This window comes from Prinia subflava, chromosome 9, assembly GCF_021018805.1.
Source record: "Prinia subflava isolate CZ2003 ecotype Zambia chromosome 9, Cam_Psub_1.2, whole genome shotgun sequence".
Taxonomy (NCBI): Eukaryota; Metazoa; Chordata; class Aves; order Passeriformes; family Cisticolidae; genus Prinia; species Prinia subflava.
In genome coordinates, this window is record NC_086255.1 from 21,121,768 (window position 1) to 21,148,652 (window position 26,885).

A 26,885-nucleotide genomic window follows, 5' to 3' on the forward strand; every position below is an offset into this window, starting at 1 on the left:
CACGAAATGCTGTATGCCCTTGATTCTTGCTGAAGTCAACTGGAGTTTATATAGCACTACATAAAACTTGTCTGACAATACCTTGCATGCAGGAGTATCTCGCTGGGCGTTACTTGTTTAATTTCTCTTTATATTGAAGTATTGCTTAATGGCCCCCATCAGGGTTGGGGCTCTGCTGAGACAGGCATTGCAGACCTATAAAACAAAAATGACAATTGCTGCCCTAAGTAACCTACTTTTTGAACCTGGGTTTGTGCACCTCTCTTCATCTCTCAGCTACAGACTGCCAGAAAATATTGGTTGTATGCTTATTTTTGATGGATGTATTCAGAGGTTTATTTGATTCTTTAATAAGCGCGCTGTCTGTTGTGTTCATTATTTCATTTCAGCCAGACGTCGGTTGTGTTGCTGCTATCAGCAGGGCAATCAGAATTATGGTGACTTGTGAGGCCATTTTGCAAATCAAATCAAAGGGGCAGCTTTGCTTCACAGAGAAAGGGTTTCAGTGGCTGAAGATGCATTAAGGAGCATTTCTAAAAGTTGGAAAATAGGAGGAACTGAAAGGCCCATCAGCAATTATAGACTTCTGATATGTTACTTTTTTATGGTTTGTGGCTTTATTTTTCTTACCCAATACGCACATGTTCTTGTAGATAAAGGTTGATGTTGTTTGTCCAAGTCATATAACAAGTAGACACACTGTTTTATGAGCTTCTTAGGCAGTACTGTCAAGAGGGTAATTTGGATTTGACTTGATAGGAGTCAAATTTACTGGCCAGTGCATCTCTTGCTATGTCTGTGACAGGGCTAATAGCCCAGTCTAGTGGCTATGTTTGCAAGAGAGCATGTGAGACAGGGACAAAGCAAGTTCCCTGGGGGTTAGGAAGGAAGGACCCCAGTCCTGAACAAGGCTCCCTGGGTTTGTGGGGTGAGGCTGGGGCCAGGGCTCTGAAAGGCATTTTGTTCACTGTTCTGTTTTTTCTCTCACTGTCAGCAGAAAAATGTTCTGGGAGATTTGTGTTGGAGTATAGATCCCAAGGCATAGTAATGTGGAAAATATGGATGAAGTCTTTGTTGTAACCTCCCCTTACTGAAGAATGCTGGGAACAGGGAGAGCCTGGGGCCCCAGACTGCTGACTCTCCTGTTGCTCAGTCAGTGCTAAGAGGAAGACCTGCAAGGAGAGCACCGACCAGAGGAATCCTATGGAGAGAGAGTGCCCAGTGAGTATCTCTTTCTGTGCTGTGAAGGGCTCCCTGATGTGCTCCTTGGGCCCCAAAATGGGGCATCTTCAATTGGTCAGTGTTTCAACTGACCTCTAAAGAAAATGGCATTGCCAAAAATCAAGGGGGTGTTGTCCCTAATTTACCACAGTAACACTCACAGAATTGCACCTAATTCTCTTGACAAGAGAATTGGGAAACTGCCGGTCTGTTTCTACTCTTGCTATTCCTGGGGATAAGAAGCTCTTTTTCTTCTATTTCTCTGTATCATTAATAACATATTGTCACAGATGTTCCAGAATTGTGTGGCCCAACCTATTTCCTAAGCATAGAACACTTAAAAAAGAAACAAAAATAGCAGATACTTGGTATGTAACTCTGATCAGAAAAATTGTCCAGACATGCTGAGAGCAGGTTTCAGGTCAGAGTAATCTCATGGTATATGGAGTGCCAAATCTAGACTTAAATAGAGCTGGGAGATAGAAACTGGATTGGTCTTTGCAGTCTACTTGGTACAGGCTTCTGGCTTGCTGGCAGGGCGAATGGGGAAACACCAGAGTTGCTGTGCTGATGCCAGTGGTCTGGTGTCTGTTCCACTGAGTACGGTCAGGAACAAACCCATTAAAGGAAACTACATGAAATCTGTGCTCTCCACTTACGGGATGAATTTTCTGCCCTGGAGAAAATCTGTTTACTCTTCCCACTCCACCTCCTTAGATAAAGCTTGGCTGAAAGCCTGAAGTTTTACATCTTTTCCAAAACTATTTATTTTCTTCCAATGTAAATTGTCTCTGATGGTGGTTTTTCTTATTTATGTGACTACATTATATTCTCTTTAACTCTTCTGTGGTCTTTGCCTCCTAGTGTTCTAGTAATGAATTGGACAGACTAAATAATGATGACAACTATAACACTAACTGGTTTGAAGTATGTCCCCCTTCATTCTTCCGTAGCAAGCTTGGGGGAAGTTTACCCAGCCACTGCTCAGGTACAGCTGGTCTGCTGTACTTGGAACATCTGGTCCTGTGGTACCATATGGCTGTGACCTACTGTCCTTCTAGAAGTAATCAGCTGCACTTCATGGCATAAAACCCCACAACAGCAAAACAAGGCCTCACAATCCACCTGGAATGCTCCAAACTACCTCAGGGCAAGTGACTTTTAATGACTTTTTGCTCTGAGTTTGATCAGGTTCCAGACTATTTTAAGCTGAGAACACCATAAACACTGGAAATTAGGTACTCTATTTCAGGAAAAATGCAAAATCCAGACTGAGTAGATCTGCAAAGCAGAAATAAGGTTGTTACATTATGAGACAGATAGCAAGGCTGCCTTAATAGATGGCATACAAGTGTACAGCTGCTTATGGTTCTTAACTGGTGTTGGCCCCTGAAATGCATACTCAGAAAGGAAATTGGGGAGAGCAAACACATGCCTGGGGGCTTTGAAGTTGTTATCATCATCCACATGCATAAGAACGCAAGATCCTCTCTAGTCCAGCAAGTACTGAGAAATGAATGAGTTTGGCGCATACATCAAAGGTCTTCACTTGTAATTTGCTTAAGAGATTAAAAATGAAATATGAGGGAATTACTGAGGAAGAGCAAGCTGCTGTTTTTTCTCCCTTGCAGCAGGAAAGAACAATTGAGCATCTATTCTGACTGAAAGTGATTACTGAAAAGCTTTCTGACAACCTGGAGCAAAACAGCAGTTGCATCTTAGTTTCGCTGACATCAAATAAGCTTTTGATTTACTGAGACCCAACTGGACCTGTCCAGTGCCAAGGATTGTCTTTGAGAAGCAAACAAACTTCATAAAGCTCTTTTTTTTACAGAGCCACAATCTCTAAAGCAATACATTGCCAGACCATAAAATGTGCTCTGCATTTCAGCTACCAGAAATATTCAAAACTTAGTGACAAACACCTGAAGCCTGCTACTTTTCCCATGTCAAATGCCTGTCAAGTGTGATTTTTGCTAGGGTTCTTGAGCCTGAGTAACCACCAGGAAGGAGACAGCATTGGGAAGTTGTTAAGTCATGGCCAGATTAGGAGAAAGGGAAGCTTGATAACAACTGTGGTCTTCTGGGAAAAAATGATAAAAGTTTTGGAGGTGGAAGGAGAAGACAAGTGGCTTCCTGGAACAGCTTCTAGTAGGATTGCAGAGCGTGAGAAACCCTTATTTTTGGGATTTGAGGAAAGACTGTGATGAATTTTTGAAAAGAATCCAGAGATGCTGACAGAGGTCTAGATCATGTAAGTCTTCCCACTGCACATCCTTTTCTGTGGCCAAGTCAGAGATGTTGTGGAAGGACCTGTTGCCTCTGAATCAAGATCACATACCTTTAAACAGAGCCTGGCTTTCCTTGGAACTGATGCAGGAAGTGATGGGTATTAGTCTACAACATGACCCAAAATGCAAGATGCTGACTACACATCATTTCCATGATTACTTTGATAATTTCCTTGACAGCATAAAATTTGCATGGTTTGTTGACTCTTTTTCTATCAGGTTTTAACACCTTTTCTCCCCTTCACCACACCAGTTCTTATTGAGTGTTCGTGGTCCACATCATCTTCTTTAGGTTACAATTTTACCTCTTCTTCTATGTTCTGAAGTGGGTGGTCCTTAAAAAAAATCTTGTCTGTTACTTTGTTGTGCCTTGAGCAGCGTATCACCAGTCCAGCTCATTTATTGTTTTTATATTATGGAGGTACAAGGCAGTAGTAATAAAAATGAGAGTAGGTTTCCCAGTCAGAATTAATCAACTACATTTATAAGCATTGCTGCTCTTAATTTTTCTGCCATGTTAAAATAGATTCTTGTTAAAACAGCCAGTCTCTCTCACATTTTCAACCCATAAACACACGCTGAAAATTTTGAGGCAAGCTATTAGCTTGACCTACTGCTTTTCCAGTAAGACACCAAAGCACCTGCATTTGTGCAAGTATCCATTCAACACACCTTATTCCATCTGTTACAAATGCGTATTTCACTGTAAATTATGGATTCAGTCCCCTGCATTTTCCTTTCTTACAGACAGTGAAGTGACAACCAATTATTTTAAAAAACATTAATGTAGAGGATTTTCACATGCATGAAAATGACCTCCAAGCCATCACAGACCTGAGAACACAACCCAGTGGTAGAAAGGAGCATGGAAAGAGGCATCAGGAGATGCTTTGCTGCCAGAAAGAGAGTGCCAGGGGTCACCAGAAACACTTACTTAAGAAGTAAAACTGTGGGAAAACTGGCTGGATGGTCAGTGAGACGATTTTAAAAAATCTTTGCAGGAAAAGAGGATTTGGGGCTGAGACGCAGACCCTAAGTTTTTGAAAAATTTGAGCTGTCAACAGGGGTTGCTGCCTAATGCAATTAGAGCTCATTTGCTATCAGAAAAGTAATATGTATAAACAGTGCATAAAATTATTGCTAAGCGTATTTTTGAAATGTCTTGAAATGTTTAGTGCTATGAATAAGCCTGGTTTTAGAGAAAGATAACTACATGGCATGCCAGAGATAAATACAGGTTTTACCTATTGACTTGTCTCTTAAAAGTGAGAGGAAGACAGCAGGTGGAGGGGGAGAAAACCTAAAGGAAGAAAAACTTGAAAGTAGAGTACATCAAATATTGTATCCTTGGAAACAAAAAGGAAGATTACATCACAGGGTTCAAGCCTATAAATAGAAACCTAGCAGTGCAGATACAGAAGGAACTCTTGTTCTTAGAGAGAAAATGTAAAAATGAAGATGACCTCCCTTTAGACACTGCTGGTCACAATGCAGTCAGCACAACCCAGTCATGAGGACCAGCAGTAAATTTAGCTGATGGTACATGACAGTCTTCTCTCAATTAGCTGTAGCAGTCAGCTCAGGGAACTGGTTCAGCTGGTGAGAAGAGGTACAATTTTCAGGCTGCTATAAATACCATCAGTGTCTCCAGAGCCCTGCTATGCTGCTGTGGCAGAAATTACTGAAAGTTTTCAGCCTGAACTCTAAATCCTTTGGGCAGCCATGACAGCACAGTGAAAACATCAAGTCTCTATTAATGTTTGTAAAAAACAATCTGGGCAAAGTATCTCCCACCAGTGCTCTGGTGGGAATTCAGCCTCCTTTGGAGAAGATGAGCTGTGACTCACGGGAGTGACTCAGGGGTCCTGTGGTCCCCACTATGCCCTGCCCCCTTCTCCTGCCTCTCTCTTGCTCCTGCTTCATTTGTGTGACTGTTGTTTCTGTGCTGAGGGCTGTTGGGGTGAGCAGGAGCACCTGAGGAGGCTCTCGAGGCAGACACGGAGGGATGGCTCAGCACACACTGGGTCCTGCCCCTGCTCTGAGCTCATGGTCTCCGTGGTGTTGGGGGCCAAGCTCTTGCATCTTGCTAGTGTGAACTGTGATTGCAAGTGTTTTCTGAGTTATGTTTTCTGATGCTATGGAATATTTATACCATTAATTACTAAACCAAATAACGATGTTTTCATTGTTACAGATGAGTTCCTTTGGACTATGCAGTGGTTCATCTTACAACCTTTACCTTTTAGTGACATGAAACTTTCTGCTTTTGCAGCCGCACACTCATGAGAGTGTGTATAAACAACACTGCTAAAAGGATAGCTCCAAAATTGGGCAATTCATCCATCTTATGGGCTAATGTAGCTAAATCTGCCTTCGGAAGACTAAAGCCTTGAATAAATCGTATTATTGTACAGTCTTTCCACATGTTTAAAAAAAAATAATTGATCGGCTATGGCTCTGTTAGGAAACAATCCCCTTCAAACTGAAACACAGATTTGTTCCATCAGTTTGGATGTGATAACACAGGGCCTGGTCAAATTTCCATTTTCTGGTGGGAATCATCTTGGTTTGAGTAGGGAACTTAGTGTGACCGACGGCTCACAGAGGATTGCTCCTTCCCAGAGCTGACAGAGTAGAGACTGGAGGCGCTGGTAAACAAAAAGATTTCTCAAATGTCTCAATGTCATGGATGTTGATGATGCTGTAATATATATGTATGTATACATCCTTCCCTGGCACTGCTCATTATGAGGCATAGCCAAGTCAATGAAACAGCATGTGCTCCCAGCTGCTTTAGCCCTAGGACATGGTGTGCCAGGTGGCAGGACTCGACTCTTGTAGCCTTTTTTTCTGTGACTTGTAACATGGTACATACTCCTAAATCTACCAGAGAATCTCAGCTTTCCTTGACAGGGAAGAGGAGGAGGAATCTAAGTTTATTGCCCTTGTCAAGAAAATAATGAAAACAATGAACTTTAAGACAAATAATAAAATCCTCTGCTTTATAAAAACATTCTCACAATGGGAAAGAGTATATATGTGTGTGATACAAGAGTTCTAAACATCTGGAGCTGGCAGAAATTCAGTTCTGCTTAGGTAGATACAGGGATCATTTGCATGTGTCTGAGTCTAGCTGAGACTCTGGATCCAAGGCTGCTATTACCATAATAAATTTTTAAGAAGCCAGAGCTGTAAATGGCTAGTGCTAAGGGAAATCTGGAAAGGATTTGAACCTTGTAGTTTGTGTCAATCTTCAGTTTAATCTTGTTGTTTTAATTTGAAAGAATTAAAAGGATTTGGCATACTTCTTTTCACAGAAAGAGTGATTTGAGTGGGAAGGGGATGCTGATATGATGGTGCTTTCTTTGACTTGCTTGGGTTTGCTGCTGTAATCTCTTATCTCTGAATCATTCTGCCTGCACAGTTTGCCTTTTTCTTTTCAAAATACAAGTTCTACATTGTAAGTTGATATTCTGTGGTGCAATTTTCTGCCAGTATAATCACAGAGTTCCAGAAGTGCTCTGCCAATATATTGCATGGGAAAATTACTGGAATATGTAGATTTTTTGGGATTTTTTTTCCAAGTACCCCAAAATTTCTTTCTTTCTTTCTTTTTAGCAGACCAGTACCTTTATTGGCAGGCAAGCATTTCTGAGCATTAGGATGGCTGGATGATGAACCTGAGAAACATGTATTAGTATCTGTCTGTTAAAATGCTTTTGGATGGCTAGACCAGTCATTTTGCTATGGCATTGGTACTTGACATCTGACCAAAAGGAAGTGGGATAGCAGAGATGCTGTGAAGTTGACATACGCCTGCTGGTAAAGCAGGCTGGATTAGAAACTTGGAGGGCTTGCTGGAGGTTGATAGTGATTATAAAACCAGCATGTAACCACATGCAGGTAGAACTGAGTATAAACTATTTTTCTTCTTCCAAAAAATTGACAGTAGGAAAAGACATCAGGTGAACTGAAGAATGTGTGAATTGACAGAAAACAATTTTGGTTTTAAATCTAAATGCTCTTTTGTGTTGCTGACTTCTCCCAAGCGCTCCCTACCGCCCTGAAGAGCCACATCCTGCTATTCGGCCTGATCACGTGAGCTGTTTAAATTAAAAGCACTCTGGGAGTAACATGTCAGAACTGTTTTCCTTGGTACAATTTTCATTTCTTGTTATATTATGTCTCATTTGATTAATTCAAATATGTAGGAAATTAAAAAGACGGTCACTGATTTTTAATCAGTTGTATATTCTAGTCAGGTATCAGCTAATTACACGCAGTCACTTAGCAGTTGCATGTGAAAAATCTGCTCTCAGCCTTCACCTGAGCAGGGTGTGCAAGGCTGGGACTTCCCTAGGACAACTGAGGAGGGAGGGGAGCAGTCTCCCCTGGCCTGTGATGGTGTTTGGTCCTGGGATCCAGGAGCTGGGCTGTAGCCTCCCCCTGCAGCCAAGTCCTGCCTGCCTGAAGAGGCTGGGTCTTCATCAGTGCAGATTTTCCTTCTGCAAAACCCTTGGCCAGGGAACATCATCTGGTTATTATTTCTTTAAATCATCTTGTTGGCCATGATAGATTGAACCCTTTAGAAATGTTCTCTGCATGGGTGACCTAGCCAAGTCACATGTACTGCTACCTCCAAGCATGGCCATAGCCACAAAAATTGTGCAACTTTTTGATAGTTGCACATACACACACAGAGGACTGGAAATGCAAGGCAATGAATAGAACAAAAAGTAAATTTAATCCTCCAAATATTCTTAGTTTGAATAGTCTCTGATAAAATGTTTTTCCCTTTAGTGAGAATAGCAAAGAAAATTGTCTGAGTCCAGCCCTGGGATCCTGCTGTGTCTCTCTTGTGAATGAGCAATGAAAAGTGGCCATTCATTGCTGAATGATTATTTTTCCCCTTCAATGGAGTGTGGGGGGAGAAACCCTCCAAAATCCAAGTTTTCTATGAGTCCAGCAGACTAAAAGCATCAGGAAACCTCTGGAGGGAAGTAAAAAGTTATGAATGGAGAAAAAAATACTGATGCAGAGCAAAAGGGCTGTTGTGTATAAAGAGCAGATGGGAAAATGTTGAGTTTCAAGTTTAAAAGACAAGGATCTGAATCTCATTCAGCTGAGCAGGGGAAGTGGTTTGGGTTTCCTTTCCTTGGAGGTTGGCTCCATTTGATGAATTGTCGAGATGTGCTATAAATGTTTAAGATTTATAGGAGAGGTTCCAAGAAATACTAATGAATAGCTAAAAATAGATATGATAGAAAAATATAAACTGACAAACAGATCATCCAGCACAACAATAACTTCATAATCATGCAACTGTTGCCAACTGGAGATGGGAGATGTGGCTTGAAAATGAGCTTTTGTTTTTCACATCTGAAAGTTAAAGGAGTCGGAGTGGAAACAGATGTTCTTGAAAACAATGTGTCAGAATAACTCTAGTAACAGCCAATTGTCACCAGAGCTGAGCAAATAATTCCTTGCTTACTCTTCACTGGCTGAGGGTTTTCCAATGCTGGGTGGGGATTTTGCAAAGAACTGATTTATTTATTTATTCATTGTAAGCAACCTAAATGATGTTGATGCAAAAATTTTCAGTGTCTCACTTCTTACAGTTCTGTGCTTCTTGGGAATTTTTGTTGAAGAGCTGTTGATCTTCCAAAAGCAATCTTAAGGGCTTTTATGGATCATTTTGATTGTAAATGGTTGTGAATATTTCATTTTTTAATATTTAATATTAGATGAATTGATGAATTATAGTTGTTATTGAATTAGGAGGAATTAGACGCTTTGTTTTCCTAAAGAAGGGGTTTGTAGAACAGCAGCTGTCAGAAGTTTTTTACACTGGGAATAACCACACTAGATCTTATCTACTACAACAGCAGAATTATTGAGCTTTCATTTTTACTGTCTGTCTGCTGAACACCTACAGAAGGGAAACATTCAACTCAGTGGCTGATGTGTGGACAGACAGAAGCATCAAATATCCTTCGTGCTGCTATGAACTTGGTCTGTGCTGGATATCTGCTTCATGTGTCAGAAGATCTTAGTGGTCATGAAGATGACTGGCAACAAGCAGGACCAGTCTGCAGCAATCAGAGGACCCCATTCCTTGACAAGTAACATTTTGTGTGAGGGCAGGCTCTGCCCGCATCTTGAGCAACTCACAGATCAGAAGTGTGAGCAGAATCCCAGTCTTGCTTTTGAATTTGATGTTTAAGAATGGATGTTTTTATCAGCTGGCTGGACTTGCTTATGCAGATTTTCTATTTGTACTATTGTGAAAATATTTTTATTTGCAATGGTATTTCCATTGGGAGATGCCTTTGCCTTCAGAGTAACTTCCCTGAGAGTGGTCTCCTGCAGTGGAGAATACCGCATCTTGTTTTGCAGTATTCAGATGCCCCCTTTACAGAGTAAACTAAAAGATGTTATTCTTTTTCAGGTACTGTTATCTTCCTTACTTGCTGCCACCTTACTGTCTGAAACATGGGCAGAACTCAAAGATTTGGGGAAGCTGTCATGGACTTCACTTTAATTTAGTAATCAAATGAGAAAACTCTAGATAAGACATGATATGGCAACATTACAGAAACTGCTCTATGGCAGGGTGGAGAATAGCTACTGGCAGAGGAGGAAGAAAAAGGATAATTTTTTAGAGAATGAGGCAGGGAAAAGTTTGCTTGAACAGCTGGGGTTGTTGAGCATCAAGATGATGGAAAGATGTTATGGAGGCAGAAGCAAGCGGAGGAGAGACAGAGCCAGATCCTCAGCTAACATTGCTGGGTATTTTTAGGAGTGCTTCCTGAGAGTGCTTTCTGTATATAAACAGTCGAGGTTCCAGGAGGCAGTGGTGAGGGGGAGCAGTGTAACTCAATGATACTTGCACTGCAAATAGTACATTGCAAAGAGCAAACTGTTTGACTTTATTAAACTGCAGCCTCCTGCAACAGATCAAGGGTCTCATTTCTAAGCAAAATAATTGTAGCCTAAAGAAAACTTAAATGTTGAAAATCCCATAGGCACTAGATTCCTGTTTGACTTGGCTTCAGGAGCTGCACATACTGTTTGAACCTTAGACTACGAAGTAAATTTGCAAAGCACAAGCTGTTTTGAAGCCCCTTTTCACAGCAACACACAGCCTTGTTATCAGAAAAATACAGGACAAAAGACAATGGGAGGAGGATCAAGTCTGGCAACTAGGCTTGACAGTACTCTGCAATTCTGGTGGGGCTGTCAGGAGCTGGGCAGATCTGGTCTAGGCATCAGGGCTATGCAGGAGAATGGTGCCTGGGCTTGGTGGGCAGTGCCCAGGTTAAAACGGAATCAGAGCCATGGGCTAACTTTGAACAGGGCAGTGTAATGCAGAACCAGGGTATGCCCGAGACTGCTTCCCTCCACCCTTGTTTACAGGCATGTGGGGTTATTTAGGATGCTGTACCCAAAGAGTGGCCTGGTGTGTGCTAGAAGCAAAAGCTATGGATGAAGATGTTCCCACAGGAGAGCCATCCTTGCTGCAGCAACTCCAAAGCTACCGGTGCAAGCAGGAATGAATCAGCGCACCTGCGAGAGAAAGGCTGACACTCTCAGCTGTTGCCACTACACATGGTGAGTATCTGAACAATATCCTGGCTGGCATTTCTTTCCATAGGAAACCTGTCCTTGGCATCATCTCTTTGCATGAAACTTGTTGAAAATCTCTGTCCTCTTTTCCCTTGGCTCCTTGCACAGCAGATTTATGGTCTCATTTTCCTTTTACAAATAAAACACTAAGCGCAAATCCAAAGGATAAATAACACTGTGCAGACATGCCCATGGCAATACTCTCTGTATCACTGCTGAAAGTTGGAGAGGAAAATTTAGTGAAGGCAAGATAACGTGAGAAAACTCCTCTCATGTTTTTGTGCCAGTTTTGGAGGTTGGAGAGCAATCCTCTTGTGCTTTTCCCCAAACATCCTGCGGCAGCTCAGGCAAATTTCAGGTGTCTTGTCTGCAAAAAGGGGCTAAGGCACTCATCCTTCCTGGCAGGGTTTTTGTCAGGGAGATATACCAGCTCCACCACGGTGCTCAAGAGTCCTCCTTCAACAGGACAGAATGGACAGGTATTCATAAATAAACTAAGCATTTGCTCTGCACCAGGTAAGGGTGTTCATGGAAATGGTAGTGGTGTCACTGCCACTCTGCCCATTAACATCTCTGCTGTTCCAACTGCTTCCACCCTGCCTGTGGCCTCACTGATGTGGCTTGGACAGGAAATGTTTAACCAGGGCACTGCCTATGTGCCACAGAGGCGCCAAACCTGCAGGGCTGAGTGGGGCTCCTTTCAGCTGACTCGGCAGCACTGAAATGGATAGCTGCAGCCAGGACTAAACACCTCATGTTAGCAAGGGTGGCTGCGGGGGAAAGAAGTTATTCCTCATTTCTCAGGCTGAGCTGGTGGTATATAACTCTGGATCTTGAAATTATACCACAAGATTTATCTGGAACCACCCTCAATATTGTTTTCATTCTGCCTTGATTTCAGCTGCAATTATAAGAGGTTTTTGTTTTACTAAGCACAGGAGCAATAAGCCTCAGTGGGCAGGATATGTAGCTCAGAGGTTAGGACTTAATTAATTGTCATCAATATGGAGCCTGCCCCTGCCAGGCCACCTCTAAGCTGCTGCAGCCCTTGCAGAGAGGGGAACTAATGGTGGGCTCAGGAACATTGTCTCCTGAAGGGTGGAAAACCTGGAAGGAGATGGGGGACCTGCCTCTCACTGTCTGTACTTCACAGCAATGCAAAGCACTCAGAATAGCTCAGGCACTTCTAGAAAAGGATTTTTTTTTGTCCTGAGTTGGATTATTCTCTTTGGGTCTTTTTGAGCTCTTGTTTTTATTGTTTAGTCGGGCTTTTTCCCATGTCAAAGAGGAAGCTTCTACTGTACACCTGTAATGGTGACAAGAGCCAGAAGACCTGCTCTGCCAGTGCCCTAGCTTACCTGGCATGCTGCAGCTCCAGACACATGTATTGATCCCAGCTGCAAGTCATGGAAGGCAGGGAAATCCATGGACTGCCCTGGCTGGCTAAAATAGTCACACAAGGGCCAACAGGCCTCAGCTGGGGTAACTTTAGGTTCAGTCAATCTCACAAGTTGTTCACTTTAAGTTCTGCCCTGCAACCACGTATGTTTCCAGATGTGCAGCTCACTGGAAATTATGACCTGTCCTGATGGGCTCAATGCATGGAGATTTTGGACTGTTGTGTTTCATACACCCCTTGTGCTTTAATGTAGGGCTTGGCATGGGTCAAATTACAGAGGCTTGAAGGGAGTGGTTAGGAAGGCAACTGAAAATACCACTCACAAAACAGCTTCAGCATGGTCTGCAATAAAAAAGAATCCCCAGACAGACCAAGGTGGGAGGAGAGAGAGAGACCCAAGTGCCAGGAGTGGTTCAGTCACCATGCTTACTGAAATCTAATCTCCTTGCTGTGGCAAGCAATAAGGGGCCTGTGAAAACTATAACCTCACTGATTTTTTCCATCATTAGCTATGACCTCGCTTCTTACTGCTTACTCCAGTCTCAAAGGATGGGACCCTTTCTGGAGGGAAGACCTGTGCCTCTGTTCCCTGACAGGAAATTAGTCTGCAGCATTGCTATGCTTTACTTAATATGTTTATGAAAGTGGAAACACCACCTGAATTCTTCTATAGACTCTGCAGGGAAATCATGTTTCCATATTGCATTATGAGAAATGCAGCAAAGGTGTGCTATGCTCAGTTAATATTTTTAATGTATGGAGGTAAAAGAAACTTCAGTTCAGAAGTATATGCTTCCCTCTTTCTATTCAACATCCATGGTGCTATAAATACAAACTGCAGGGTACTTTCAGAACTGAGAGCCTTTAAAACTTCTCGAGGGAAAACATCACACCAAATTAATCTGCCGTCAAGTGGAAATTCTATATTGTTTGCATTTGCCAATGTTCTGTATGTGGCAGTAATTGCACTGAAGCAAATATCTGCTTTGAGTTCTTCACAAGATTAAATGTGGCCAATTGGGCGTAAAAGAGTAATTGAAATGCAGAGCTGCTGCTTTGGATTTGTTAGAGGCATTGCTCATTTTTGTTCTGACATGACGACACTAGGTTCTGACTTTCCATTAAAACGAGGAAATTTGGTGAATGTGATTTTGAGTGTTGAGTTGCAAGCTAAGAGGAGGACATTTCTGTCTGGCACTGCCTTGCCCTGCAGTGTGCCAGTGGGCAGTGTGCCCTGGGCATGCTCCTTGCTCCATGTGTGCAAGGGGACACCTTCCTCTCTCCGACCAGCAGAGAGGCTGTCAACAGCTGGGCCCCAAGGTGCAGCATCCGCTTCAGAGCTCCAGAGCTGGCTCCTGAGGATTTCATGGTCCTTAAGTTCTGAGTATTTGCCATAGATTTGAAGCAAAAAGAATTTATGAAGATCCAGCAAGAGCCTCCATGGCTTGTAATAGAGGGAGCCCATGGTCTGAATTGGATCCTGACTAGTGACACCACGTCAGACCAAAGGACCATGTCAGCTTGCAAAACCTGCAGTCTCACCCTAAGCCAGCTGGATGTGAAATGTTAAAGATTTGCTTAAAAGCTTGATGCCTTCTTTTTATTTTACTAGTTTAGTCATTTTCCCTCTTGCCAAATAAATGCAATTATAAGCAAGTAAAAAGCATTTTTTCAAGTTGACTGTGCTGCCTTTTAATTCTACATGAAAGCCCAACTGCTCCCTATGCCCTGCCCAACAGGTAGTTAAATAAACAGGCCCACGTGAGCAAAATTGCCAGTTTGAATCCTTCTTTATTTCATTTTCTTACCAATTAGTGTGCTTATGCAAAAAATACCATGCCTAACAGTTTGCTTATGCTCAGCCTTTCCCCAGAGTTTCTCAGTGCAGCTCCAGAGCAGTCCTGGCAGCATCCCTGCACTCTTCAGTGAGGGTGGCATCTCTTGGGCTGGTGCCAGGAGACAAAGCTTCTTGGCACTAGCAGGCCTCTGCTCCTCTGCCTGTGCCCCTTCCTAACTGGAGGTCCAACTCCCGAAGCTGCTGGAGGAAGCCGGAGTTGGGGCAGATGCCTCTGTGGGAGCGCACAGTCTGAATGGCGGCGGTGAGGGACATACCTTCACAGATCATTAAGAAAGCCAGGACAAGAGTTGCAGACCGACTGATTCCCATTGCACAGTGAACCAGTACTTTGCCTGGAAAAAGGAGAGAGATTTGCAATTATGCTAGCAGGCCTCATGGTGGGGGTTATTGTGCTGGAACAGAGATGGAAGCTGGTTCTGGAGATGGGCAAGCAGGTGCGTGCAGCCCTGCAAAGCAGCCCTGGTGTGGTTCCACTGGTTGGGGAACATGGGGTTTTTACTGGCTGGGGACAGAAAATTCATAATTGTGTTCCAGGATCCATGGTCACTTGTTTGAGCGTAGCTGTCAGTCTGACAGCACACCTTTATCCCTCCTATCCAGCCGGCCATCCATTGTGTTCCTGCTTGCTCATGTGTGGTTTTGGGAGTGATGTACTTGTTGGCAAAGTTTCAAGAGTTCATGCTTGAAGGCCATGCTGTGGGAAATGCCTTGGCAGGTTACTTACTACCAGAGGGCTTGGAAACCTGGGATTTCAGGAGTGCGATGCTCAGGATGGCTCACAGCAACACTCCTAGTTTTCCACAAACTCTAATTTCTTCTTTGCTTAGGGCAGTAGTGCTTTCTGAGGGTGCTGACTGCTGTCCAGGCTTCTTTGGAAGCGTGTGAAGAAAATGGGCATTATCGTTAAGAACAGATGTTCGTATATGGCATTTGCACCCGCTCTCTTAGGCATGTTTCTTTCTATAGCCTACCCCATACTAATCACTGTCCTTCCCTAATGCCTCTATTTTCCCCTGTTTATTAAGTGACCAGTAGGAAGACAATTTATGAAATCTTTTTAGTTTTCCAGTGATTTCAGTGCAAGGTGTGCATCTTCGTTAGGAGTTCATTAAGAGTAACATCATGAGTCCTTCCCCTGTTGCCACAAGTGAGCCTTCCAGGGATCCAGCAGTGCAACTCCCTCCTTCCCTCTGCTCTGCTTTTGGTGTTCCTGCTGTGATCACGAATGAAAGCAGCCTAAGAAGCTCAATTCTGTATTGTAACTGCCTCCTAGGTTTCTAATGTGTGACTTTCACCCATTGGAAGGAGATGTATTTTTTAATGATCTTATTTAAAATTAAAGTTAGTTTTTTAATTAAAGGAAAATTTTGCTCTCAGATGGAAGAATTCAGGTTTGTGATCCTTTCCCTCTAGATGTAAACAAAGAGCTCATTCTGGAATCTGAAAATTTGCATCTTGTATAGATTGTAAAACACTTCGACTTTCACAAAAATGCTAAGATCAATGAGAAATTTTTAATTGAGGGTGAAACTCAATTGCTGTATAACTGTTCTACTCAATTATAACCATGCCTGAACATTTGCAAGCTCTCTTGTCCTTTGCTACAGTCAGATCTATTTTTCTCACAGAGACTGTGGCCCAGCAACTCAGCATTATTAGAGTAACAAGTGATTAGAAGCAGATATGAACTTCTGGCCACCTAATGGGCAGCCTCCCATTAAGGCAGTTGAAGAAAATGTCTTTTTAGCATGGAAATTTCCAAACAGTTCTTCACAAGTTTGAAACAAAGTATTTTCTACCTTTTAAAAATTTTTTTTAGACTGTCACATATGTGGTCTCTTGTTCCTTCATTGTATAATTGTACAAAGTGCAATTTAGTGGCAGTACAATTTATATCCTGAAAAGATGAAAAATCAGCGATGACAATCCCATATTACATGTTTCCTTTGGAGATGGAATAGACTATCTCAGATGCTGCTTCTCTGCAAAATGTAAGGAGGGGTAGAAAGAACAGACAGGTTTTCAGGGCGAGTTCCTTGTTTTGTTTGTGCTTACAGCATTTTAATCTCTCTATTACTAGGGAGCAAGACAAGAATATCCTTGTTGGATGATTAGCCTAGATCCAGACAAAAAACCTCAGACTGATTGCCCCCATCCCCCCAGGTGTTAATTCTGGGTCCTTTGTGCACAGTTTTTGATCTTAAATCCCATTTTGTTTATGACACAGAATTTATTTAGCAACCATTCTAGTTCTGACTAATGATGATGGCATAGCCACATGCTTGGAGAGGGTGAGCATGTGTTGTGAAAACCTGCTCTGGCCAGCAGCTTGAGAGAAGTGTTGATTTCCTCAATGTATGTGACACAGCCACCTCTCATTATCCTGGCATGAGAAATCCGAGCACAGCCCTAAAGATAGACATGTCCTCAGTAGAAATAAAGGGACAAATATAGTCTCCAAGGAAGTGACAAAAACAGCTCTGGTGACAGCAGACTTGGACCAGGCATCAAAACCTTTCAGGGGAAGGAAGAGGTTTTCCAATGTAAGGCCAGATTTGCAGAATTTCTGTTTCTGTTTTCTCATTCAGATACAGTTTTGTGGAATTTACTGAGATACTGATGCCCTTATTCAAGTTAAATTGCATCTATCTGTCAATTCCATTAACTTCATTAAATTTTTGGAAGTGAAGTCTTGCTTTTAATGGGCAGATGGAGAAATGTTTTGTACCCCTGCTAAAAGATAATGCTAATTTGAATTTCCATCAGACTTTTTCAATGTGCTGCACTTCCATTAGCCTTCCCACCAACCTTGTAGGGTATGTATGCTGTATTATCTTCCCCAGATTTGGGATACAAATATTGGTGTGAGATCTTCAGAGGAGCATAAAGGAATGAGAAGCACAATTTCACCTTGAAAAATACTGCAAATAGGGCTAGGTCAAAAGATTTTTGAAAAATCTTTGCTTCAGTAGTTTGCAGGAGGCCTAACTGCAATGGGGTGGCAGGAATTGGAAATCCAGAAAGTCACCCAAATGTGCGCCCCAAATAACAGAAGCCAAGGAACAAACTGTTCTGAAATTTTTTCTTGGAATCAGAACCACTCTTTTTGGGTTTTTGTTTGGTGGGGGTTGGTTGGTTTTGGGTTTTTTTGTCTGAAAACTTCTGAGCCACCAGCACTCTACAACTAAAAGAAAAAAAATTTATGGTCTGGACTGCATCATAAGGGAGAAAAACAAATAAGAAAAAAACAGAAGGAAATGGCCTTGATGTTAGATTTTATTTTGCATTGCTATACGTTTTGAAATTAAGTCTAAATTTCTGCATAAACTGTATGGGGGACAGGAGACGATGTTTTGAATCTAATTTTGTAAACTTGTTTGAGTCCTTTCAATGTATGAGGACTGCTACTTTTGAAAATGCTCTGCCCCACCAACAGTCTTGAACTGAAGACTGAGCTGAGCACAGGTATAAATGCTGCTGTTAAATATTGCCTGTTGTGTTTTTGTTGGAGGCATGGAAAGCAGAGCAATTGCCAGGCTCCTGCTAGTACAGGCTGGCTCTCTACTTTTTTGCATCTGTCTCTGAGAGAAGACTGTGTCCAGAAAGAATACATTGAATTTTCTTCCTTGTTTCTCTGGCTTATCTGCACTTCAGAAGAGTTCTCCTGTATCAGCAAAGTGCTTTAGAAGGTGTCTCAGCAAAAACCTGGACAAGCCCCAAGTACTGACCTTGGTCCTAATCTGCATGGTTCTCTAATCACTTGCTCCCATGAGGATGCAGGTATATTATCTCTTTCAAAAGTGCAATATGTATTCCAACATTGTTAGCCTCTGTGCATAGTGAAACAAAGGCTATGATAAATGCTGGTACATTTAACAATGACAATAAAATGACTTGTTTGTTGCAGATAAATCAGTCATGTGAAATGATTTAATTAATGTAAAATCGCTCTAATGAAAGCAGATTTTAATTTACTGTGTGATTATTTTTAGCAAACAAATGGAATGCTAAACTTGAGTAAAGAAACAAAAGCTGTGTTGCTATTTGGTTGTGTTTACAGGGTCAGACCCTGGTCTCTTAGCAGTGGCTGCAAATGGGTGCAGTGACACTGTGAACCGCAGGTGACATCCTGCATGTGACCAGTGCCTGAAGCAGTCTGCTCCAGTCTGACTGCGGTGGGCGATTCCAGGCATTCCGTCAGCCCTCGCGGGGCGCAGCTGAGGTGTCCCAGCACTCGGGCTCGGATTCCTCTGTGGCTGCTGGAGCACAGCCACAGAAAGCAGCGTTCACAGAGGCACTTGTGTGTTCTCCTGTTGTGTGGCAGGCAAGAGGTTATAACCACATCTCCTGTACCACAGATGAGCTGCCATCTCCAACACTGCCTTCCTCACCCCCATTTGGTTTAACATACAGTGCAAAGAGCAGCTGGACTGGTCTCACGTTAGAGGACCGTGATGCAACCTTCTCTCTGAGCATGAAACAGGATCCCTTAGGAATAACAGGATTAACTGAGGAGAAGTAGGGGCACTTAGCTTCTGGCATTATTAAATCTTGCAATCCTTATTTGAAATTTTGCACCACACATCTCGAGCTACTTTTTGCAGAGGCAGACAATAACTGTCATCTGTCTGGGATTTGTGCAGAACAATAACACTTGGTTTTTAACAGCGGATTACGGATATTCTATCCAGCTCATGCCTGCTGTAACTCTACTAACATCAAAGGGTTTGCACCAGGGATAAAGTTTGCACATTCAACTTTGTTGGCCAAATTCAAGTTGGGAAATTCAATGTTGTTGAACAAGATCAGTCATTAAAACACATAATAACTTATTGTCCTTTTTCTAATCGTCATTAAATGAGCTGAATGTCCTAAACTAGCCCTTGATTTCTTGCAGGATGGATTCCATTTGGCTTAACATGAGGCTCCAGATCTGTCACCCATAGTCAATGTGCCAGCTGCCCTCACTCACTCACTCCATTGGATCCAGCAGAATTATTCTGCTCAGCAGGAGAGCTCAGCTGGGCTAATGGGCCCTAGGGGCTCCTTCCACGATTTTCTCATCTCCTGTTAGGTTTTAGCCAGGTGCACAATCCACTGCCTAGTTCTTGATGAATCCAGTATCTGTTTCATCACAGCTGAGAATAGCAAGAAGCCTACAGAGAGCTTTAAATAGTGGCAAGTCAGAGCAGGTAAGAGCTGTCATCTGCTGCAGAGTGGGAGGTCAGACTGATGTATGTGATGCACCTACGGTAGAATCAAGCAAGAGGATCTTCTTCTCCAAAGTTAAGCAGCTTTCATAACTCCCACCAATAAGAAGGTGACAAGAGAGGGAGCCTAGCTTTTCATTTACTCCACTGAAGTGGAGGAAGGGAAATGATTTTTTGCCATTTCAAGATTCTAATGGGTGATTTTAACCTGCCTGTTTTAAACATGTTCAGAGGTCAATAAAAGGCAAAGCTCTCTACTTGGGAATCTTTCTCTCAGCACAGCGTTAGTTTAATAGTTTTCATGACATGTTTTCATCAAGTTCTCTTTCCTTCCTCTTTCTGTTAGACTTTACAAAACCCTGCTGATTTACTTTAGGTTTAGCTGCACTCCAGAGAAATGCAAATTGCACAGGTGGCCATGCAAAGTGTCAAGATTGATATTCAAGGTGTTGTCCTTTGAGCTGGAGCATAAGGAACAAGGCAAGTACTTTCCCAACTCCATGTTTTTCCTTGTAGGGAAGGGGACAGATTGTGCATCTGCTCACTCTTGTCTGAGCCTTCCCAAACAGCTCTGTTATATGGGCAAATAAACAGGCTGTGCTGACGGAAAGGCAGACAAGGAAGTAGGGACCATAAAATAATGCTTATGTGGCATGGCTGCAACAGTAGTGCAATATGTATTTTCTAACTTTTGCAACAAAGACAATGAAGGAAGTCAGGCTGTGGCCATTGACAACTGTGACAGGGACAGCTCCCAAGTAGAAACAAGTAAGTGCACACCCTTTTGCTTCCTTTTGCTTACACTTTGGCACCTGAGTTTTAAGTAACTGCCTTAAAAACAAACTCCTTACATCACCAAAGAAAATATTCTATTCAGCTGACTGACTGACTATTCTGACTTTGCTGTTTTCCGGACTTGTGTAAAGCATCCGATTTTTTTTTTCAAGCAGGATGGAAATACGAGTTCTTACCCAATTCTAATGAGTACTTGATTCTTAGTTTTAAATATGTTCATGCCTCATACAGTCTTGACTTTGACTTGTCCTCTTAGGTAAAAAGGATAATATATTTCCATTAAAGAAAAAAAAAATGTTGAATTTGCTTGTAATAGTTAAGCAGCAGTCTTAAATGACTTAATCAAACAGCAGTACCTTGTTACATCCTGTATTTAATATGGACAGCCCTCTTGTCACCTGGTATGTTTTTGCTGTTGTTCAATTTCACTGCTTATAATAAACACTACTTTTTTTCTTCTTCTAAATGATGTCAGTAACAATTCCTGTCTCATCCCTGCACAGGTCATGGGTATTTAGCTGCTAAATTTCTCTATCTCAGGGAATTATGCTTCCAGAACATCTTGTTTATATATTTTCTAAACTGTTGCGCTTTCCTCAAAATGATGAATGTCAGCAACAGCTGGACAGTGTATGATTAAATTTCACCTTGTCTCCATTCCCAGAACTCTGCTTCCATATGGAGTTCAGTAAAGCAATATTAAAAGCCTGGGAGTAGGGATAAATATGCCTTGAGCTGTAACTTATTCTGCATTCATAACTTGGTATTTCAGCATGCATTTTGCAAAGCACTACTTTTGTTTGCTATTGTGGCTTCTACAATTCATCTGCTGTTTTCTGTCTTTTGTCAATTGATTTGGAACTTTGCTTTTACACACATATGAATAGATTTTGGATCTTACCTTTCTCTGGAGCACTGCCAATAATTACTTCAATTGTAAATAGCATATGCTGTAATAAAAATGGGTGAAAATCCAAATTCCCTAAATGCAGCCCTAAGTTGCACAAAGGCAAATATTTTCTAACAGAACAAGCCCTCCAAAGAGCAAGAAACACACAGGTACCTAGCATGAAGGTACATTATTTGCAGTTACTGTGCTTCCCCTTCCTGGCTAGTATGGTGTGGATCAGATCTACTAATGCATACATTTAAGCTGGATAGTTAGTACTTTAGGACCCTGATTGCAATTAAAGCTCACCAGGATGCAAGCAAAACAGTTTACTGAGTTACAACTGTTCTCTTATTAAATCACTTACGTTTAAGTAGTATCTGTACAGTTTTGTGGCACAATGATTACTTGCTTTTGTGAAGGCTTGTCCTTAGTAATAATGATCTCCCATTGGCCCCAAGCCTCTGGTGGTGTATCTGGCATGTATTTAGTGATTCTGAGGATTTTGTGGGTTGTCTTCCTATTTCAAAGTTATACTTTTTCTAGCAACAGCATGACATTATTCCTAGCCAGTGGTGTTGCTTGATCTCCCTTCTATAGAATTGCTTTCTAGCAAGTTCTTCCCCTGTGTGTTTGTAGGACTTGCGCAGATAGTAGCATTACAGTTGAATCAGCACACCCTTCCCTGTTTTAGGAAAACAGGAGAACTACCACTAGGAGTTCAGGAGGCAGCTCAGATGCTACTTTGGGCATTTCCATTCTTACACACATGCAGGTGGGTTGGTTTATGTCAAATAATATTTGATAACTTGCCCTGCTTGTCTACTATGCAGAAGATATGCAACATGCACAGATGGTCTAGTTACCTCTTGGGGAATTCAGTGCTGCTCTGATGTAATGAGCAACTGGATAGAAGTGAACGCTAAGATCGAAGTTCGGGTTGTCCTCTGCCTCTACTCCATAGTAATCCACAGGCAAGTCACTGTAGAACTTGGGCCCAGTGTTGATGCGAAATCTCCCGGCAGCGGCGTTCACAACGTGGGAGATGCCCATGCGGCTCAGCTGTGCCTTGTCACGAGCGACGTACCTGGAAGAAAGATGGGGAATTATATTTGCCTGCTGCACTGCTACGCAGGGAAGAACATGCTGCTGATGGTGAGTTTGTTACAACAGCAGGAAGTGGTACTGGCTATTTATTTGACAAGTTCATCAGGTTCAAAGTGTCTATTAAATGCTTTGAGACAGAAGTGACTTGTTAAGGAACAAACTCTTAGATTTCCCTCATTTTTTTCCCAAACATATGTTTAGATGGTTCTCAAGTGATGAAAGGCGGTGGTGGAGATATTTCTGCACAAGCTAAGGGTTTTCTGATTTCAAGGACTTTCTCACCAAGTCATCTCTGCTGAGTATTCATCAGTTCAGACAACTGATGCCATCTGGCAAAGTGAGGAGAAAATGACCTTGATCCTTTTTATGCAGCTTTGGCATGACTGCCTGAAGTACCAATGCCACAGCTCCAGTGGGCTGTGGCAGTGTGTGACTCCTGCACTAATGCAGGACGAGAAACCAGGAGATGGGGGATATTCTTTGAGGTCAGTTAGGATGCATTTTCTCTATGCAGAGTTCAGTCTTGTTCAACACTTACACCTTTGTGAGAGGTCCCCAAATTAGTGCCTAGCTCTCTGCTTTTAAACAAAGAGTGGAAGATTTGGGGGAAGAGTTGCAATAACCTTCAGCCCTTCCTGACTCTTACAGGTCTCCCACATAAAGGTTTGGCCAGACTTCATCCACGTGCTCTGTGGGGTGTGTGCGTGTGCAGAGCAGGCGCCGCAGCTCCTCCAGGGATGGTGTCCCAGCGCTGCTCCCACTGCCGGGCAGCCGGCTTGAGGCACTTCTTATCCTCGGCCGCCGTAAGTCCTGGCTGCACAAGGAGTCCCAGGCCATCCTGGAAGGGGAGAGCAGACATTCACCACCAGCCAGAACTATTTCTGACAGGCCCCTTTCTTCCTCTCACCTTGTGGAAGAGGCAATGCTGTGGAAAATATCTTGTGTAAGTGTATCTACCCAAAGAGCATAGAAACAAGGTATATTACCATGGTATGCTGAGGTTTTCCTTTAACCAGGTAATTAGGGCTTCCTTATATATACTTAATATGATTTGTCTTCTAATTTGCTCAACAAACTGATCTGGAGTGAACAGAATCATATTCACTGAATGCAAAATCTTATTCACTAGTTAGCTATTAGCTGTCAACTTCAATGGAGAAAACTCTGTAAGGAGTAGTTTGGTTCTTTCCAATGGTATTTACTGGACATACTAGTTGTCCTCATGACAAATATTCATGTTAGAAAAATCTGGATGAGTTACAGTGATTCCAGCTGTCATTTATATGAGCACTGACTAATTTTTTTAATTAGTTGTTTTAATTTGCATTCCTCTCCTCTCTGCTCCCTCCAAGAACTATCCCATTTCTAATCTTGAAGCAAGTTCAGTTACAAGGAGAAAAACTTTTTTTAGGCATCACTTTATCTCTGGAATTACTCTGTTTCCATATGGTACATTTCTTTTGAAATAGTGGTTCCTTTACAGTGTTAGCTGTAGATTTGAACTGTTGGGAGGATTTTTTAGAGGGGAATAGAAATTACATTTTTATCAGAGCTCTGTTCTAAGAAAATATTAAACTTTTTTTTTTTTTTTGTATGTTCTAAAAATGAGGCAAACATCTGCATTACAGATATAGTAGGAAGTCTGTCAACTTATGAGCCTTAAAACAGAAGCACCTGGCTAGGATATGGGTGCAGTTGTAGTCAGTGAGTCAAAGTCTTGCTCTGGCACTGCCTGAAGCATGTCTCCTACATAAGTGATTTGAGGGGTGGTTTGGGGTACAACAGTCCAGGACAGCAAACCTGAAATCTTGCATCTTTCTGCTGAACATACCTATTGTTAACAAACAGGTTGTATTGAAGTTCAAGCACCTTCATTGACTGCTTCTTTTCAAACACCAACTGTGGTGAAATGTTCTCCTAGTTTCCCACCCAGGTATTTTCTCTAGCCCTAAGTTCACGGTTTGGTGTAATTTTATTTTGCATGCACAAAGACCAAGCAAGAGGATCTGAAGGCTAGCTTGCTGTGGGAGGTCACTGCACCCTCATATTAATACAGAGCTTTTCTGAAGGGCAAATGGAGGAATTAATTCCCGAAATATCCATATAAAAGAAGGAGGGAAGTGTTACGGCACAGAATGTTCCCTACAAGTCACCCTTCTGCCAGGCACGTGGAGTGATCTGCCTTGCCACCCAGCTGCCAAGAGAAGCCCTCTGTCACTTCAGTACACTTTCTCCTGCCACCTTCCTGGCAGCTCTGGCCTCTTGGATAGAGTAAGTTTTCACCAAGTGATGTTCCCAGAATGATCTTGTATTGTTACAAGAGCATTACAAAGAGCTCCACTGTGGTATGTGCTCCCCTCCCAAATGTATGTATCTCCTCCAGTGTCAGCTTTTACTGTGAAAACAAAAGCAGATGTTCTTGCCCATTTTGGATAGCTTTGTGCAATAGGAGGCATGGAGGAATTCCCTACAGGAACAGGCATTTCCCATTGATTTTGACTGCTGTTTTGACACTGGCCACCCCAAGTGCTGTGCCAGCTCTGCCTGGCTCCTGCTGGTATCTTGGACACTTCTCTGGTCCCACACAGGAGATTAGCAGCAGAAATGGGACTTGGATTTCCTGTGCCATGACCACCAGGCCATCTCCCAGTTCATTAAGTACGTTCAAGAATAACAGCCTCCCCTGATCCTTCCCAATTCATAGTATCTGCAGCAAATGTTCCCCTTTTTTGATGTACCTAATTCCTTGCAGTGTGGCTAATGGGGCTAATGGCCACTCTAGGGCACTTCTCACTCCCTGTAAAGTTGCTTTAAACTGTTCTGTTTCTTTCTTATTCAGTACTGCCTGTTATCCCTTTCTCTTGCCCCCTCCACTGTATAAACACTTTGATTTTCCTACTACCTCAGAGGACTGAAGGCTGTGGTCAGCTTTGCTTTCCTAAGCCCCACAGGAGCTGGGCAGGTAACTGTAACATTTAGTGCACTTACGGAAAAATGCTCCTTCAAAGACTGTTTTGCTTTGTTGTGTTAGAATTGTTTCTAGAAGGGAACATAACTGCATATGCTGGCCAAAAGGAGGTATTGTGTGCTACATGGATATTTAAAGCTGTAGAATAAAAGTCTTTATAAGATGGGACTGCTTCTTCAGAATTATCAGAAAAGATGGCTTTCAGCTTGTGCTCACATGGATATTGTGTTCTAGATAAGGACTTTTCTCCTGTTGAAACACAGATGTGAATTGCTGATGGTATGTATAAAACTTTACCTTCATTATGGTCACATTTTTTTTAACTGGAGAATAGCATCAGTTTGTGTAAACTCTACATCCAATAAAAAGGAAGCACTAGAGTTCATATTTCAAATGTGAAATAACTGCAACTAACAGGCTGCAAATTATTCAAAAGCAGAGAGGCCTCAGTAGGACTATTCAACTAATATGTTGAATAACGAGTGCACTGAAAAAAAGAATAGCTTTCCATAGAAAATTTACAGACAGAAAAACAAGATAATTTTTTTTTCTGAATAATGACAACTCAGTTCTGGCATCAGTCTAACATCTTAACTCACTAGATTTATACATGCAAGTGTTGTTACAGAAATGCATATGTTTAAGGAAAATAATGCTATGGTTAAAATTTTATGTAATGTTTTATAAGGAACATGGACAGATTAAAAAATTAGTGTGAAAGGAAAATTATTATAGGTAATAATGTGATCACTGTTGATTTAAAAAATGTTTTTAATGATTCTCAGCTCAACTCTTCTATACTGATTTTTTGTAGTGCATCTGTTTCTGAGATGTGTGTTGTAGGAATGATACAATTTTAAAATGCTAGTTTCTGAATGATAATGACATGAAACATTCTTAATCTTTGCTCTACTGGAGTTGTATTATGATAATTATTCAATCACATATGAGAAATTTTGCCATTATATTTATATTAATTTTGAATTGGCTGGTACTGCAACTGTAATTGTACCTGTTCTATGCAACAGAATTTCCGTAATTACAACTAGCAGGAGGATAGCAATCAGAGGTCTATTCCAAGCAGGTCATTCTGATGATGCAGAGTGACCCAGAGTATGACACAGGCTGTTTGTGCCACCATCTCTGCTTGCACCTGTAGCCACCTCCCTGGACTGATGAGTTAGTGGCTTTGCTGCAGTTGGGTGACAAGAGCAGCCAGGTCAATGGTTCCTCATGTATCAGCTACTCCAGGAAGAAAGGAAAGTAGTCCTGTGAGAGGTCCCAGACAGTATCTCCTTCATGACTGCTTAGGATTCCCCTCTGCCCAGCAGGGAATGCCCCTACAGACTGCATATACTGTGGATGCTTTGGTTGGGTTTCAGTTAATTCAGTGACTACAGTATCTGTAACGTAATTGGTGCTATTCAGTGCCATGCTGGGGAGAGGGCCCTTAGACACTTTAGTTTTTTTACAGGTATCTCAGTCCTTGGAAACAATTCCACGATATTTAATTAAACAACA

The 26,885-nt window shown here is 42.0% G+C and overlaps 1 protein-coding gene across 5 annotated transcripts in view; it reads right to left on the minus strand.

Annotated features, from left to right (window-relative positions):
* Positions 1–26,885, minus strand: part of DUSP29 (dual specificity phosphatase 29) — a 66,670-nt gene that overhangs the window by 29,162 nt on the left and 10,623 nt on the right. For 3 of the 5 annotated variants that reach the window (XM_063405896.1, XM_063405897.1, XM_063405895.1), the window contains exons 2-3: positions 23,043–23,234; positions 22,156–22,376 (exon numbers count right to left, since the gene is read on the minus strand). In XM_063405896.1, the coding sequence (XP_063261966.1) occupies positions 22,156–22,376; positions 23,043–23,233 (412 nt within the window). In that variant the 5' untranslated portion in view covers position 23,234. Of the gene's footprint in view, positions 1–22,155; positions 22,377–23,019; positions 23,235–26,885 lie in introns of those variants that run through there. The other 2 variants (XM_063405898.1, XM_063405899.1) reach the window with 2 other exon arrangements.